The sequence below is a fragment of the Girardinichthys multiradiatus genome, chromosome Y (assembly GCF_021462225.1).
Source record: "Girardinichthys multiradiatus isolate DD_20200921_A chromosome Y, DD_fGirMul_XY1, whole genome shotgun sequence".
NCBI lineage: Eukaryota > Metazoa > Chordata > Actinopteri > Cyprinodontiformes > Goodeidae > Girardinichthys > Girardinichthys multiradiatus.
The window spans coordinates 29,124,597-29,142,288 of NC_061818.1; the positions used below are offsets into that span (position 1 = coordinate 29,124,597).

Below are 17,692 nucleotides of genomic sequence, written 5' to 3' on the forward strand. Positions count from 1 at the left end.
ATCTCTATAGAAGGTAAAAATAGGTCTCATATAACATACTGCTTTTTGCATCTATCAGTACCTAAATATATCTGCAACTGAAAATAATTTCTATAGTCCTACAGTGTATCATTGTTAATGGTAAAAATAACTCAAGAAAGCACACATTTTGCATTAGTTTTAAGAATGGCCACTAATTCAGTGGGGGATTAATCCAATTAAGTTACATTAAAAACTTTTCAGCTGCATTTTATTACAGGACCAAGCCTATTTCATGAAACACATTATTTTCCATTACAAAATACTTAGCTCAAGCTTGAATGGTTTTACCGTTTGCATCCTTGGCCATTAGGTTCTTTGCTTTCATAACAGAGACTCTCAAGGAAAAACTGGCTCGCTGTAAAAAAGGAATATCTGTTAATAAAAGAAACCTGTAACCACAGCCAACATTGATTCTCATGAAAGTTGAGGATTAAATATGGTGATGAGGATATCAAGTGCTGCAAATAAGAATGTATATGATCCAATTCTTGTGTGATTCAATAGGTGCAAATTCTGACTGTGTCACCATTTCAAAAGAGCTCCTAGTTCTTTACAGGTAGGGCCCTGGAATACAAGCAAACGCAAACAACAAAAGCTTTTGGATGTCAGAGGTCACACTTCTCTCTATAGACAACTTCAAGGGCATCAATAGACCTCAACTAAGTAAATAATCTGTTCATACTAAAATTAAAAAAGACATAACAAATTGCATGGGATTTAAAGAAAAATAGTCAAGAACCCAAATGATTTTGCTATTTATCTCTGAAACAAGATAAAGAAAAGAATTAGATTTTGTTAGGCATTATATGGTCATTTTTAATTCTATATTTCAAAAAATAGGTTAGAAATAGCAAGTGTATAAAGCTGTAAAACTATATTTTTAAATATATGTACACACTTTCTGCCAATGTTTTCTTAAAACGTCAATGTTAAAATTATTAATGTAGCACATTTAAAAACAACAGGTTGACCAAAGTGCTTCACAATTACACTGTAAGGATTATGTGTTGTGATTATGGGCTCAAAGCTCTTAATAATTGCAATTAGTTATTTATCATTAATAATTGATAACCAAAACCACTAAATGTCAATGTTTATTCAACCGCTTCACCGAAGGTGGGGGAACTTCGACCTTATTTTGACAGATAAATCATTCTTGCACAAAATAAACACAAATGCTTCTCTTCAATATATATGTGAACATTTATTGAAACCATATAGTTCCGATATGCCATTATTGTGGTCCAAAAACCCTCACCTAACTAACAACCGCTATTCTACACAAAGGGGATATAAATGACTACCTAACAATAATAATAAAAGAAAATATATGCGCATTGAATATCTATGAAGATCAAACCAGCAGTTTTATGGACAAAATGTGCAATTTGGGTTAAAAGCCCTCCTGGTGTACTGATATCTCGATAGCGACGATCAGCTGGTAACGGTGGGCTGTGCTCTTAGCCGCTAGCAGCTGATTGCCCCAAATCTCGAACAAAGAGTCTCTGAGGCAGGAACTCAGTGAAAAACAGCAGTAATAAAACTGGGACAAAAGAGTGGTCAGGCCACGAGGCCCAGACCGCAGTTGCTTTGAATGGAAAACTTTAAAACTCCAATTTCTAACTCCTGGCTGATTTGGGATCAGCTGGACAAAACATACACATGCACCTTGCTGATCGCATCCGCGCTGCGCGATTCAGCACATTTGCGCAGCAAATCAAAACACCTCAGCATAAAACACTTCAATCAGTATTGCATGCAACAAGGTGATAAATTGGATTAACTACTGGTGATTCTAAATCACCTTAATTGTGCCTCACCCTGCCCAGACTTCTAGATGTACCTATCCAATTTAATGTAAAAAGAACAAAATTACTTCGACGTTGATTTCTTCTCTCCACCAGTTGAAGATGGGTCAGGTCTGATGGGAAACGAGGGGGGGATCACTCGTCCATGATCAACTCAAAAGGAAAACTGTAAACTTCTCGTCCGTCCAAAAGGAGAAAATATGAAGAACCGTTTAGTCGACTGAATCACAAGGGTAAACTCCTCTCCTTGGAAATAAAACCTCTGTGGGTTTTTCACCTGCGCCGGGTGTCGGCAGGGTCTTCGATCGGTATATGAATCTTCTGACCTTGTATCAGACACATTTCCAGCTTTCAAGCTCTTCCGGGAATGGCCGTGTGGAGAAAAAAAATTCCCCTGTGAAATTTTGTCTCTCCAGATATTAGCCTCCAATGCGTCATCCCGTGAGATGCTAGAAATGGTGGTTTAAAAGTTAGTTTTTTCAGCTTTTATAGCTCTGATGAAGTCAGCTTCGATGTCCATCACTGCAACGAAGGCCCAAATGGATGACCCCAGCAACATTAACAGTCATAAAATAGCAAATTGAAAAAAAAACTGTAATAAAAATGTATAAAACACGCAAGAGTTAAGATTGCTGAGAACTAATTAGCATTTTATTCTTAATCAAATGCCACGCAAAAGAGATGATTTTTGTAATAGACATTTAGTCCATTCTATGCTCTGATGGATGTGTTGTGGAATTTTCTTATCAAAGTGGGTAGAAGTTGACTCACAACAAGAGAAAATCCGGACTTTGTCTTATAAGTTTTATTCAAAGGCATTCAGCGTTTGAAGACCCTGACACTGAGGTTAGTCAGTGAAACAGAGCCCCGATCAACATTTACACACAGTATTTATACCAGAACATGACTGTGTTATCTCAACTTCCAAGAGTCTGTGCTTTATGAACCAAACCCTTCTTGAGTTCAAAGGTGACAAGGTTATCTAGGAACAGACCTAACTGCCCTTCCTGACATCATCCTAAATAATGGGTCTTAACCATTAAACTCTCCAGCATTGGAATTTAGAGTCCATCTGCTCTAAAAAACAGAACACTAACAAAACACAGAGGTCAGAGGTGAGAGGTAGATGGAAGGTCACCTGTGGGTGATAAAACACAGAATCAAATGAGAGAGGTGAAGGGAATATCAGAGCACTTTAAAATAATTTTCCATTACAGATGTGGACATGTTGAGGTAAGGTATTCCATGGTCTTGGGACGGCCACAGAGAATGAATAGTCATCTCTACATCTTAACTTTGATTTCAAGGAGAAGCTGGATGGTTGGCCAGAGTGCTCTCAAAGGTGTGTGGATGTTGAGGAGCTCACATAGATAGGATGGTACTAGACCATTTAAAACTTTAAAACCAAGTAATACAATTTTTAAATTAATGGGAAGACAGACAGGAAGCCAGTGAAGAGATTTTAAGACTGGAGTTAAGCGTCCATACTTTCTTTGTACCAGTTAAAAGATGAGCTGCAGCTTTCCGAACTATTTGTAAATGCCTGCAGGAATGATTGATGTATTAAGAGCCTCTACAGTCCTGACGAGAGGTGATAAAAGCATGGACAGATGTACAAACCAAATGAACTAAGTCTTCTTTTCGTTAAGGTTTAGAAAAATGTAATCCAGGAGTTCATTTCAGCCAGTTTAATTTGAGTGTCAGTACATTAACGTTACAGACTTAAAAATAAGAGAATCCAGAATGGGTGTAATGAGACATCACAATATTGTCAGAGTCTGGGAGTGTTCATGTATTGTTTTTTGCCTGCTGCTAACACTTACTCACCACTAAATGCCGCCAAGATCCTCTGGTGTGGAGGGTAGCAGGTGTTCCTCATTTCCATCAACCTGGAGGAGTATAAGAAGGTGGAGTTGTCAGCACTCCAGTGCCTGGGTGTTAACCTCTGTGGTAACTCCAAATGGCCAAGCTATGAGATCTCAGTCTAAAGTTAAAGTTCATAGTCTCTTACCTCTCTTGTGCTCCATCCTAGGAAACCTCAAGTCCTGATCTCCAGTCCTTGCGAGCTTCAGCTCTGGCTCTAAGTCCTCAGTTTGGATCCTGCCTCAGCCTAAGTATTCAAGCCTCAAAAGAAACCCATTTTGGATCAAGCTCCGGCTGACAGCTCAATACCGACATCTCCAGCAAGCTCACCCTGCTCACACTCCACCAATTGCTTTACCGAATCCTCACCAGGTAACCTCAAATCAGTAATAGTGATCTGGATAATTCAACTGCCAAATACTCACCCAAAGTCTCAGCAGAGTACTCACCATCTTCCTGGATAACTTGCCGTTTCCGCAGCAGCATCTATTCAGTCCTCCCAGCCCCCGCGTCATTCCTCCAATCCAACCACCTTTCATCAAACAGTAAGCAAAGAACTTGATCCAGTTCCCAGTAATCCCCATTTGTCTCCAGAATACTTACCTGTCCTCCTTTCCCATAAAGTGCTGTGCCTCCAGTCCTGGTTCCAGTTCAATATCCTCTACCTGTCAAAATAAACTTGTTAAACTTTTCTCCTGCCTCCTGAGTATCATTCTGCCTGTGGGTCAAATCAGTGAAGAAAACAACGACAGAACACTGAGGCTAATCTGACCAAGCAGAGACACTCAGGAGGACTTTAGCCGAACACAGCCTCCAGATCCAATCACACGGATCCACACTTCATACCCTCCTGGAACAACAACAACATTCAAGTCAACAGCTAAATCAGATGGCTTCACTCCTTCAACTAGCCCTGAACATCTGGACATCCCAGACACTAGAAGGTGCCGCCGAGTCACCAGTTTCTCCTCGAGTCTCACAACAACTTCCGTACTCCCGTGACGTCACCTCCTCAAACCCGGAAAAATTCTCCGGTGAGACCAGTAGTTGTAGAGGATTTTTGTTACAGTGTTCATTGGTGTTTAACCGTTCCCCAAAGTCTTTCCCCCTTGATGACGCTAAGTTAGCATTCATTTTAGGGTTATTAACTGGCAAAGCGCTTCGTGGGCTGAAGCAAGATTTACGAATTGTAGTCAGTTTGGTTGTTCATTTGATGAATTTATCCAAGTATTTAAACAAGCGTTCTTGTTACATTTAGATCAAATGAGTGTGGCCCGTCACCTGATGGCACTGAAACAAGGAAATAGACCTGTGTGAGAATTTTCCATTGAGTTTCGTACCTTAGCAGCAGCTTCCAGCTGGAACTCCTGTGCCCTTAAGTCAGCTTTTTTCCAGTCCCTAGATGAGTCATTGAAAGATGAGTTAGCTCTGGGTGAAGAGCCCAAGACCTTGAATGAATATATCACCCTGGCCACTCGGATGGACAATCGCACGAGAGAAAGAAAATAAATATCCTCTTCCACTGTTATCTTCTGCATTTGAACCAGTCCAAAACGCCACAATATTCACCAAACTAGATCTCTGCAGTGCCTACCACCTGGTCCGGATACGCCAAAGAGATTAATGGAAGACAGCTTTTAAGACCCCCCTTGGCCATTTCGAGTACCTGGTAATGCCATTTGGTCTCAGCAATGCTCCAGCAGTTTTCCAAGCCTTGGTTAACGACATGTTAAGAGATTTTTTAAACCTCTTTGTTTACGTGTATCTTGATGATATCCTCATTTACTCACATCAGGTTACCACCCACAATCCAATGGTCAGACTGAACGCATGAACCAGGAACTCAAGTCAACCCTCAGATGCCTTACATTCGTTAACCCTTCAGATTGGAACAAATGTTTACCTTAGGGTGGAATACAATCACAATGCTCACATCTCTTCTGCCACTGAATTTTCACCTTTTGAAATCTCTCTAGGTTACCAGCCCCCTGTGTTTCCTGCTGATGAAAAGGAAATAGCCGTCACCTATGTAAATCATCACATCCGCCGTTGTAAACAGGTCTGGCAATCAACCATTCGAGCACTCCACCGCACAGCCCACCAAAACAAGGTATACACAGACAGAAAACGTTCACCTGCTCCTCAGTATCTACCCGGACAGAAGGTTTAGCTATCCTCCAGAGACATTCCCTTAAAATCCATGTCCATAAATTGTCACCCAGATTCATTGGTCCTTACGAAACTGAGTCCATAGTCAGTCCCACCTCAGTCCGTCTCCGTCTCCCTGCCGGCCTCCGCATTCATCCAACCTTTCATGTCCCCCAGTTGACACCTGTCCTCACCAGCACTTTGTGCCCTCCAGCCGAGCCCCATCCACCCACCTGGGACTTCCAGGGGCATCCTATCTACACGGTTTGACGGATCGTAGACTCCCGTCGGCAGGGTAGGGGCTGGCAATACTTTGTCGATTGGGAGGGCCACGGTCCGGAGGACTGTACTTGGGTCCCCAAGTCGTTCATTTGCGACCCTTCTTTAATCACTGATTATCTTGCTTCTCTGCCTTCTTCCTCTTCTCAGCCGCCAGGAGGCGACCATTGAGGGGAGGATGATGTCAGAGTCTGGGAGTGTTCATGTATTGTTTTTTGCCTGCTTCTAACACTTACTCACCATAGACAACACCAAGATCCTCTGGTGTGGAGGGTAGCAGGTGTTCCTCATTTCCATCAACCTGGAGGAGTATAAGAAGGTGGAGCTGTCAACACTCCAGTGCCTGAGTGTTAACCTCTGTGGTAACTCCAAATGGCCAAGCTATGAGATCTCAGTCTAAAGTTAAAGTTCATTGTCTCTTACCACTCTTATGCTCCATCCTAGGAAACCTCAAGTCCTGGTCTCAAGTCCCTGCGACTTGAGACCAGGACTCAAGTCGCAGGGACTTGATCCGCTGTCTTTATGTGAGCTCGTCTAAATCAAGCTCCGGCTGACAGCTCAATACCGACATCTCCAGGCAAGCGAACCCTGCTCACACTCCACCGATTGCTTCAACGAATCCTCACCAGGTAACGTCAAATCAGTAATATTAATCTGGATAATTCAACTGCCAAATACTCACCCAAAGTCTCAGCAGAGTACTCACCATCTTCCTGGATAACTCGTCGTTTCCACAGCAGTCCTCCCAGTCTCTGCATCATTCCTCCACTCCAACCACCTTTCATCAAACAGTAAGCAAAAATCTTAATCCAGTTCCCAGTAATCCCCATTTGTCTCCAGAGTACTTACCTGTCCTCCTTTCCCGTACAGTGCTGTGCCTCCAGTCCCGGTTCCAGTTCAATATCCACTACCTGTCAAAATAAACTTGTCAAACGTTTCTGCTGCATCCTGAGTTTCATTCTGCATGTGGGTCAAATCAGTGAAGAAAAAAATGACAAATATTAAAATGACATGACCTTTCATCTCAAATTGAAGTCTGTCTCACGTAGTGCTGTCTAACTGCTGTCTTTATGTGAGCTCGTCTAAAGGTATACTTTGCCTTAGAGACCCAAAATGTTTTTGCTGGAACCTTGTTATTTCCCCCGGCTGTTTCTTTTGTTTGTCTGCACTGTGGGGTCCAAAAAAGAGTCATTCATCTGAAATATATCCACAGATTCATTGCTGAGTGTGGGAGAGAGAGTCTCTCACCATGAAAATAAAGAGCCTTATTTTTCAGCAATAAATCTATAACCAATGATTCTGTCACAGCAATTACAGTAAATAACTTAAACAGTTAAACCCAAAATTAATCATACATACCTGGCAGCTTTAAATTTAAAACTTTTATCTAACCAAGAACATTGTTTTTGATTGAAAATGAGACAGGCATCTCTCAAAAGTAAAAAAAAAAAACAAACGTGAAAGGAATAGAAATTAAAAAAAATACATTTTGATAAATGGACTGAACTTATATAGCGCTTTTCCAGTCATACAGACCACTCAAAGCGTTTTACACTAGCACCACATTCACCCAATTGCACTCACTAACACTCACACATTCATACACCGATACACAGATCGGTAGGCAACTTGAGGTTAAGTGCCTTGCCCAGGGGCACATCGACATATGGCAGGAGGAAGCTGGAATTGAACCCACAACCTTCTGATTGCAAGACAACTACTCTTCCTACTGAGCCACAGTTGCCTAAATAGACCATGGAAAATTATTTAGATCTTTCTCAGTAATCAATAGAAAAAATGTCATTGACATTATATCAAATAAACAATTATAATCGCTGGCAAGCTTTTTGCATGTTTCCATTGGTATTTTTATTTATTTATTTTTGGTGATGATCTCCAAGTATTTGGGGCTGAAGGGCCCCCTCTTGACATCCCCCTTAGCTCTTATTAGATTCAAGTCAGGACTCTGTCTGGGTCACTCCAAAACTTCAACATTTTTTTAAGCCAGAAAAAACATGTCAGTAAATGAAAAGAAGACTTTAAATCTAAATGTGCCAGGTGTATGAATAGTGTTGGGCTTAATGGGATTAAGCTGCTACAAAGTCTATGCAAAGGTGTAACTTTCGCAAATTTAAATTACTTTGGCCAATAAAGATACCCAATTGTTTTCACCTGCAAAGTGAGTGAAGAGGGAAGGATAAACAGTTCCAGATAGGTTTATAACCTGGTGCTGATTATATTACATGTGTTAACACTCTGAAACAAATAAAACTGCCTCAATGTCAGAACAAGTTTGTAACATTCACAGCTTTTTAATAATATCTGTAATCATATTGTCCCTGAACAGCATTAACCACACATGTGACAACTCCGTGGGCATTTTGTTTCTTAACTTAAAATCTGTTAAAAATCCACAGTGTTTATGGTTGTTTTTATTTGTGCTTCAGAACATAAACAGTTTACAACCCAAAAATACTACTTTGATTCTATGATTTACTTGCTCTTTTGCCTCTGATAGCTGTGAGCAGATATCAACAAAACAGTTAACGTTAACAGAAAACATGAGCTGTAGACTAATTTAAGCTGAGATGATTAAATAATAATCAGAGCAGCATTATACAATAATGTTATTGATTTCTGCTAAAACAATAAGACTTAGAATAAGCAATACAATAATTAAGCAATGTTGATGTCTTTCTTCTCTGAGGTCTTTTTTTTTTTTTTTTTACCAAAGTCTATAATCTGTCCAGCATCTGGGAAAAAATCTATTCATTATTTCTATCTCAACAGCAAAATTTTACTGGAAAAGCTGGTTCTTGCAAACATCTGCTTTTTTGGCCATACATCAACTTAGTTGTAATTTCTCAATGACTTTATCACCTTACCACCTCTTGCCTTTATTAAACATTTTTATGCTGCACTAAACAACAAGTGTCACCAAATATAATACATGCATAGGACTAATAAAATAATGAACTAACATGTATTGCAGTCCAAGCAGTGCTTTGCTATATGCATATTGCATACAGTGATATTGCAATAAATTTGTGATATATTATTCAGGCTTAATCCTATTGCTAAAAACATTCTGCTAATTCGCAATGCTTAGCAACCCCCCTCCCCCAAACCTCAATCCAAAAGAACTACCTACCTACCCGGGCATTATTTCTAAAGTAAATTACTACCCTGATCATTTATTTTTATTATAGTAAATGCAGAGGAAATTTAGGGGTAATTAATGGGCTGGAAAGGATGCCTGTGGTTGAGAACGCACATTGGGCTATATATAGCCCTCAAATCAGGGATATGAAGGTGAGTGTTTCAAGCTCTATACTCTACTGTATCTATGTGAGACTTTCATTAGGAAATATAAAATAAAGTAATCAAGTTAGTGCCCTGTTGCCCTGTTTTGTTGACAGGGTACGCTAATAAAGATGTTGGACTGGCTGACAGCATTTGGTTTCATAACAGTTGAGGAAGCTTACGGTATTTTTACATTGTTATTTAGTATGGCAGCATTATAGATATTTTGAAAAAAAAAAAAAAACCCAGAACAATACAGGAAAAAAAAACAAAAACATTGCAAGACCGTACATCTAATTTCAGTTTTAGACATTAAGAGAATAAAAGGCCTCACCTTTGATTCTTGAACCTTTTGGAGAATGATATCATGTTCCTCGTCACCCATATCAAACACCTTAGAAAAAAAAACTGTAATAACATCCTTATTATGGGACTATATGTAACGTAATGTTTACTAATTGTGCACAAACAAATTACTGAGAGATCTTAAATTATTTCTTTAGTAGCTGAACTGTTGGGAAAATCTTAGAAATAAGACTCCCACTTCAGACAAACAAAAGGCTACAATCTTTAGTGTATAATAATTATGGCTGAATATCAGTACACAGTGTAACTGAGTTTTGATGTTTAATCAGTTTTGAGCCAAGAGCATCTGCTTGAATTCTTACAGCCTCCTCACAACAAATAACACTCTCTTGGAGGCCACCATCAGTGTTACTGACAGAAATTTAATGACACTCCAGGAATACAGTCTGTTCTTTGGTTGTGTGTGTGATTATTACATGACTGACAGACAGACAGATGGATGGATAGATACCTTCAGCAGGTAAGCAAGCAGCTCGTCGTCACTTTTCACATGTTCTGGAGTAGGCATGCCAACCCTGTTGATCACTGTGTACACAGCTTCCTCATAAAGCAGATTCAGCTACATGAAAACACACTCCACTCAATAACTTCCTTTCAAAAATAAATGCACAAGTTCTTTTCCCTACATGATTTCTGCTCTGCTGCACATCACAAGCAGGGATAAAAGCCGCTGACTTCTAAAACATAACTCCTGCTGAAGCACAATGAAAATAGCAAAAACAAACCGACACACCTCTGTCCTGCTGACTCTTTCAGAAATCAAGGCCTGGTCCACATGCTCTTGTGGTGGTGGCAATGTGCATGGCCCTATTTGGCACTGCAAGGAGAAATATTTAGTTTAGGCCCAATAGAACATGCTTCTGATAAAAGGTTGTGACAGTAGAGGAGACGCTGAGATCGCAGATAGGTATTAGAAAGTATCATTAGGTCAAATGAAAATACTTCACAAATGTTGCTCAGGCGGCACAATAAATTGATCAGAAAGGACTACGGAGCTTTAAATGTCATCCGCATGGACTTCAGATTACTGTGAATTCTGGAAAATTACCTGCTCTGTTTACAGTTTCTATGAATTTGGCTGCTATGATCCATAAATGCTTGCATTATTCTGATGGACACATTTACATTCTCACATGCAGCCCCCAGGATAATCTGCAGATGCTTTAAGGGTTGTAGTGTATATGGTTAAAACCAGTGAATGACTTACACAATATATATATAAATTCATAACTGAATTAAGGATTAAAAACTGAAGAAATCCCACACTTTGTTCTATATTTAGACATTACAACTGCAAAGGTAATACAAACTTCTCTGCCATCAGTTTGTTAATTTGTAAATCAGTGTGGACATTCTTTATGTCTCGACCAACATCAACAGTTAGTGTAATTTTAGTGTGTGAACATGCAGCAATTTGGTTGTGAAGTCATGAGCTGCTCTCATCACTCATGTCTTGCTGTGGCAGTAAATACTGAGCAAACATATCAATTGACAGCAGCTTGTAACAGCTGAGCTCCCAGTCTTCTGAGCACCCTTTTGACCCAGTCCTTCTGTCTGCAGACGTCATAGTGGTCATGGTGGTGGGCTGAAAGACAGCTCTGTGCCCTGCTTGCAACACAAACTGTTCACATTTTAAGTGTGTAACAGACGGAAAGGTGAAAGTTGGTTTAGGGTTACCTCAGCCTGAGCTGCCCGCATCATGTTCTTCTGTTTCTGCAGGATGGCATTCATACGCTCAAAGAACTCCACACTTTCCTCTGAAACCCTGCCAAAAAAGGGAGCAAAATAAAGAAAAAATGCTTTTATGTCTACAACTTAAAAGAGAGAGAATACATGTTGCACAATGTGACCTAAATAGGCTACATCACCTTATTTGCTTGACATATTAATAGTAATGGGTTTTGAGTAAACACATATCCAGGTTCATTGACATTGGTGGGATCAAAGAGCATGTTGTTAACACATTTTCAACAGGATCTATCAGTACACAATCTTTTTGATCTGGTTCTGCTGACCTACAGGATTTCAATTCCTGCTGTCTGCGTTTTTTCAGATGTATAAACACATTCTCTTGTTTAGCATTAGAGGGCTTTTAATTACACTCCGCATGAGGCATGTTAATCAAATTTTATGTGTCAGGTTGTGCCCAATATGCAAATGATGCTTTTCTGTTTCTTCCAGGTGGGAATGACTCCCCAAACTCTTGCTGGCCACAGTTGTCATGGTGATGAGGGCACATTCAGGAAAAGGGTAGCTGGCAGAGCACCTTGGGAATCCCCACCAAAACCATCCTCTCACCAACCCCTCCTTCCTCCAAAATCTCCCAAGGGCTATCTTCCTTCTAGCCTGAATTGAAATAACGGACAGCCGCCCTGATGTGAGCTGTAGTGGAACCGCCAGGATCACTCGGGCTGTGTTTTTTTTAATGCCTCATCCTGACTATCCCCTCCCACCATGATCCTGTCTTCTTCCTCATCTATCAGGCAACACTGTGCAGAAGAGCCCCTACTCCCTTCTTTATTAGCGTAATCACTTCACACCAGGCATATGGCAGCCCATCCCAGCACCCACTGACTTTCACCATGGTGGGAGAGCGGATGGCAAACTTATTAAGGTGTTTATGGAGACTAATGGCAGTCATGCTGGGAGAACTAAGAACATTTTCACTAATTTCAGGCCAAATATATATTTGAAAGGTGGTATGTTTAAAAGAAAAAATGTCCGATTAATTCTTCTTTCCTGCATATAAATCTAGTGGGACTGCAGCTCACAGTTATAGTATGTTACAACTATAGGGGTTTATTTTTATCCTGATCAGACCAGTGACTGACTGATACAAGTATTTTCGAACAGTAAATGCACTATACCAAGTGCTACAAAGTCAAGTTGAGTACAACACTCCAGAGTGTGGACACTATTAGTGAGTGCAAAAGACTCAAAGTTAGCTGTGAGGTGCTTAAAATTAAGTCAGAGGAAGCTCAGAGAAGGAAGAGGCTACATAAAAGGAAACTTCAGTTTCCACATCTCGAGAAAAGAGTCTAAAGTCTAGGTTTCTTTCAAGCCGCACAAAAACAAGACTCAGTGGCTAATAGAAAGGCTGAATAGAGTACAGCAAAGTTCCTCTGTTTTACCTTTTTTAGCTTCCGACCTCTGACTGTTGTGTATGTAAAGAAACAGAGTGCAAGTTTTGCCAAACTGCAATATTGCTAATATAAGGTGTAAAAGTCGATTTAAAATGCAAGATACTGCTCCCTCACAAGCAGGTTAGCTCAGCTATTAATATAACATACATTGTTGACTCCTCCTTACAGAAAGACTAGGAAAAATATTTTCTGTACTTTTCTTATATATTTTTTACATTTTGCTGTAGTTTTTAAAATGAAATTGGAGTCAGCCACAAGATTTGGACTGGTGCATCTCTATATACCAGAAGTGTTCACAAGTCTTTTTTCCCCAAGTCCAAGTCAAGTCACTAATGACATAAGCATGTTCCAATCATTGCATAACATCTAATAAACCAATAACACTGCAATGCTGTAGGTAATGTAATTCAAACCTGTATTGTTTCTTCTGAGGCTTAATTAAACACACGGAGAATTGAGCATTGTCTTTAAATCTTTAAATTTGCTGAAAATAATCTTTTAAAACGTAATTCAACCTGCTAAAAACTGTTATGAGTTGCTTCAAAAACCAATAAAGCATAATATTTTCCATCAGACGTTTATATAAGCAATGAAGTTAAAAGCAAACTAATGAAGAGATGAAAAGCCTGCAAATGTTGACAACGTTAACACCTGTTAATCTCCACATTCATATTGTTACTCCTTCACTATATACTGCACTAAATCTACCTTATTCCGGGCTGTGTTGACAAAGAGTGGATTATCTTGAAAGCAGTGGCAGATGCTGGTCTTTCAAGGAGGGGAAGCTCAATTTCAAGATCGCTGATCCGCTGATTCGCTCATTTCACTGTCAATCAAAAAGGGATTCAGCCTCAGACAAATCATCCAATCCGCATGCAGAAGCTGAGCATCCGGGCCAGCCGAGGCAAGCCCACTGCCCCATAGACCCCCAGAGACGCTGATGAGCGGGACAAGGCCCAGCATTTATCTAATGACTCGTCTCGTTTCGCTGCAGCCGAGGCTGCCCCATAGACTCCCGGAGATGCTGAGCGTCCGATGGGCGGGACAAAGCCCAGCATTTTTGCTTCACTATTGAACTCACTGTTTAAAGCACTGTGAAGCTGCGGGAATAAGTGAGAGGAAACCATGTCGTTACCAGTGATAAGAAGCTGATTCTGAACAAATGTTGAGCGCGTTGTAGCGCATATTTAGTCAATGACATGTACACACAACAGTATATATTTGATCGCTTATTTTTTGACATTTTAGGGGAAGATGAGCTTCCCTTGCAGTCTTAGAGCAATCGCCACTGGTTGAAAGGCTGCACCTTTAGTAAAACAAAGCTTGCCTTGTGGTTTCAGCACGTGCTTTGAACATGCACCCAAATTGAAACTTGATTGATCCTGCAATCATTGGGTTGTTTTATATCAGTAACCAACAAATGGACGAAGATGAATGTGCCTGAATAATCTAAATTTAAAGCGACTGCAAAAAGTCCTACGTGTCTGGTGCTTTCAAAGTTACGCTTTCAATTACAACATAATTAGGGAGGTTCACAGTAGTGAGTAACAGAGAGAGAATATCAGACTTTTGAATGAACAGAACAGGAAGTGGTTTTATTTTGATAAACGTGTTTTTGTAAGGATGCAGCAATCATAACGACAAAAGCTGGAGGTAAAATAAGACAATTTATGATCTGAAAACAACCCAAATTTGTGTAATACAACATTTAGTTCAAGAGATATTCATGTGGTCATTATTAAGAAGCTATGGCAAACATGACAATATTGTTATAAGCTATGACCAAATCACGGCCCACAAATATCACTGGCTAATGAATTAAACATATCCTTTTACGGTAACATATGCACATGAGCAAGGGTGTGGCATGTATCATTTTCAATGACATCTAAATAATCATTTTCTAAGTGAGGGAGCTGGCATTTTAGAGACTTCCCTAACATTGCAAAAACACTAAAAAACAAAAAAAAAGCAGAAAACAGACTAGTTGGCACGCATACTCTATGGTATGTCTCTGAGCTAAATATAGCATGCTATTCATCAGCAAAGGTTAAGCAACAGTTGGGTTAGGTCTGAAAACAAGAGAGCCAGACAAATTTTCTAACAACTTAACAGCTTTATAGTCTGTTAGCATGTTAGCCAGAGATTTCCTTTCATAACGAAAGATTTTGGCTAAGATGGGTGATAATACCATGAACCTGGCCTAAGTCTAAAGCCTTTGTTTTTGCCACCTAATTGTGACTGTAGTCACCATCTAGATACTGTTGTTCATTTTTCAACAGGTAATATTTTGTTACTGATTCCTCTACAACTTTAAAAACACCCAAAACCAAATTTTGTTTTATTAAATGCCAACATCTACAAATATACTTTTAAAGCTGATAAAAAAAACAACCTTATCCTTAATCTCGCACATTTTTACCAAAATGTAATCAAAGCACGGTTTCATTGTCAGTCTTCAACACAAGCATGTTCAAATTAGGCAATTTATTAGTGGCATTAATATTTCATTTTGAACTTAAGGCTGTTTTTACCTGAAGAATCCAAACTGAGCAAAGCTCAACATGGTGACATGAATGTTGTACCGGGGGTTGAACACCTCAAGGTTTTTATACTAACATTAACTACTTCCTGCAGGAAACATATTTCCCCTGGAGTGCAGGATCAGGTTGTCAGCTACGTACATGCCATGTGGTCAGGGTGTTATACATCTGTTAACTCCTCCTTCTATCATGTCATTTAAAACTTGTTCTTTTCTACAATTAAGCAGGTAGTATAAAAGGACAGATGTTCATTTATGTTTACGTGAATGTAGGTTTATTCAGTTGTAAATAAATCAGCATTTTACAAAAATACCAACACTGTCATAGTGCGTTTGATTAAAAAAACTACTCTTAATGAGCTTAAAAGGCCCTCTCTTGACTCAAAATGACCATCTTGATAGATACCTCCTGCAAGCTATTATAAGTTTTGCTGCTATACAATAATGCCCCTTTCCCACTGGCTCGATTTGGCTCTCCACTCGGCTTGCTTTGCATTTCCATTACTGTTTTTTCTGTACTGGTACCTAGTTTTCTGTGCGGGAGAATATGTGACCTGAACAGACTGCTGTTCACTGATTAGCAGTGGTCGCAGGATAAATGAGAAGGTTTTTGCTGATGTCTTATGAGATATTCCTGTTGTGTGTGGTGTATTAAGAGTGATCTCGGCTCGGAAGGACGTCGGGATCGCATGGACTTCAAATCGGGGATATGTAACATGTTGGATTGTCTTGGCCTGATATCCTACTGTGTGGGGTGTTATCCAAGGACAAACGAGCACGCAGCCTGTTGAATGTGACATATAGCCAATCAGAAAGTGAAGTGACGGAAACACGCAGGAGAATTACTCTGAACTCACATTTGATCTCAAGAGGGTTTGTGAGATGTCCTGTCTGAGATCTGAATGTTCGTGAGTAAAATTTGTTCATGCGCGGTATGTTTTGATTGCCGTGAGGCTGGAAACGACAAACTATAGCACCAAAGCTATTATTTCTACGAATTTTTATTCTTATGTGTGTGGTCTCTCAGGTTTTGAAAATCAAATGATAACTTTAAAATCTTGCCATGTGAACCAGGCACAAGGCAGAGACCGGATTGCAAATGCTCCATGATGACAAAACTGAGGAATGATGTTATTTAACCAACATTTTGTAGGTTGTAGAAGACTTTCTCAAATAAAAACAAAAAACCATAGATGACATGAAATTGTTCTTTTTGCAGCTGTGACTTAAAGTTTACCACTAACTGTTTTAAGTGATAAATAGTCTACATTGATTAATCTATTTTGAATTGCTTGAGACAAATCAAACTATTTTTTTATGAAGAGTGAACTTTATCATGAAAAATTAAAGCCAAGAACTCTGGGAGCTCATGGCTTGGAGAGGTTACAGTTTTAATTTAAGCAGAAGATCAATTTCATCAAAAGACTTCTGTTTTGAGTCAGTCATTTTTCTCCAAAACGTTTCCGTGAATTTTGTCACTTTTTAAACAAGTGGCAACACATTTAAGGTAGGAAATGAAACCATAATAATTAAAATTGTACAAACAATTTTGATTTGATATTTACACATATATAAAAATACAGTTCTTATATCCCTTTCACTTTCTCTCTCTCTCTTTCTCACACACGCAGACACACAGAAACACACGAGCAGAATAACAGTGATTTGATGTTGCTAGGAAACAAGTCTTTAAAAGGAGAGAAAAACAAAACAAAACAATGTTGTAATTTATTTTTTAAATTCATCCAGATGCTTCAATCATGTTTTCCTGTGTAGAGAGTGAATCAGAGGCACAGCAAAAATTTAAAATATGAATCTCATGTACCTCCTTTGTTTACAAGCGTTGGTTTAAACACCACTGAATGGGTGTATGAAAGGGACAGCAGGCGCTGTCTGCAAACTTCAACGTACTATGGCAGTGCATAAATAATAATTAATTCTGTACCCATGACTGTTGTCCCCAGCATGAAAAAGAATGTGACGTCTAGCTGCATTGTAACAAAATAAGATCCTTTTTTTAAAATTGGATTCATCACACAACAATATTAGCCAGCAGCTTGCATCATAAACAAGATTTGAATGACAAGGATCAACCTCAGTGGTATAAAAGACTGTTTGTTTTATTGTAATTATACCTCTGATTAGGCAACACAACATCACAGGTGGAAAGGCTTCGGAGCACAAACCCAGAACAACCACAAAAGCCCTGATTACATCTC

At 39.4% G+C, this 17,692-nt stretch overlaps 1 protein-coding gene across 1 annotated transcript in view; it reads right to left on the reverse strand.

Moving 5' to 3' along the window:
• LOC124864060 (BAI1-associated protein 3-like) overlaps positions 1 to 17,692 on the reverse strand; it is a 60,438-nt gene that overhangs the window by 23,608 nt on the left and 19,138 nt on the right. Inside the window, exons 3-7 of the mRNA XM_047358673.1 lie at positions 11,466 to 11,553; positions 10,522 to 10,605; positions 10,240 to 10,347; positions 9,757 to 9,816; positions 310 to 376 (exon numbers count right to left, since the gene is read on the reverse strand). Of these exons, the coding sequence (XP_047214629.1) occupies positions 310 to 376; positions 9,757 to 9,816; positions 10,240 to 10,347; positions 10,522 to 10,605; positions 11,466 to 11,553 (407 nt within the window). The remainder of the gene's footprint in view (positions 1 to 309; positions 377 to 9,756; positions 9,817 to 10,239; positions 10,348 to 10,521; positions 10,606 to 11,465; positions 11,554 to 17,692) is intronic.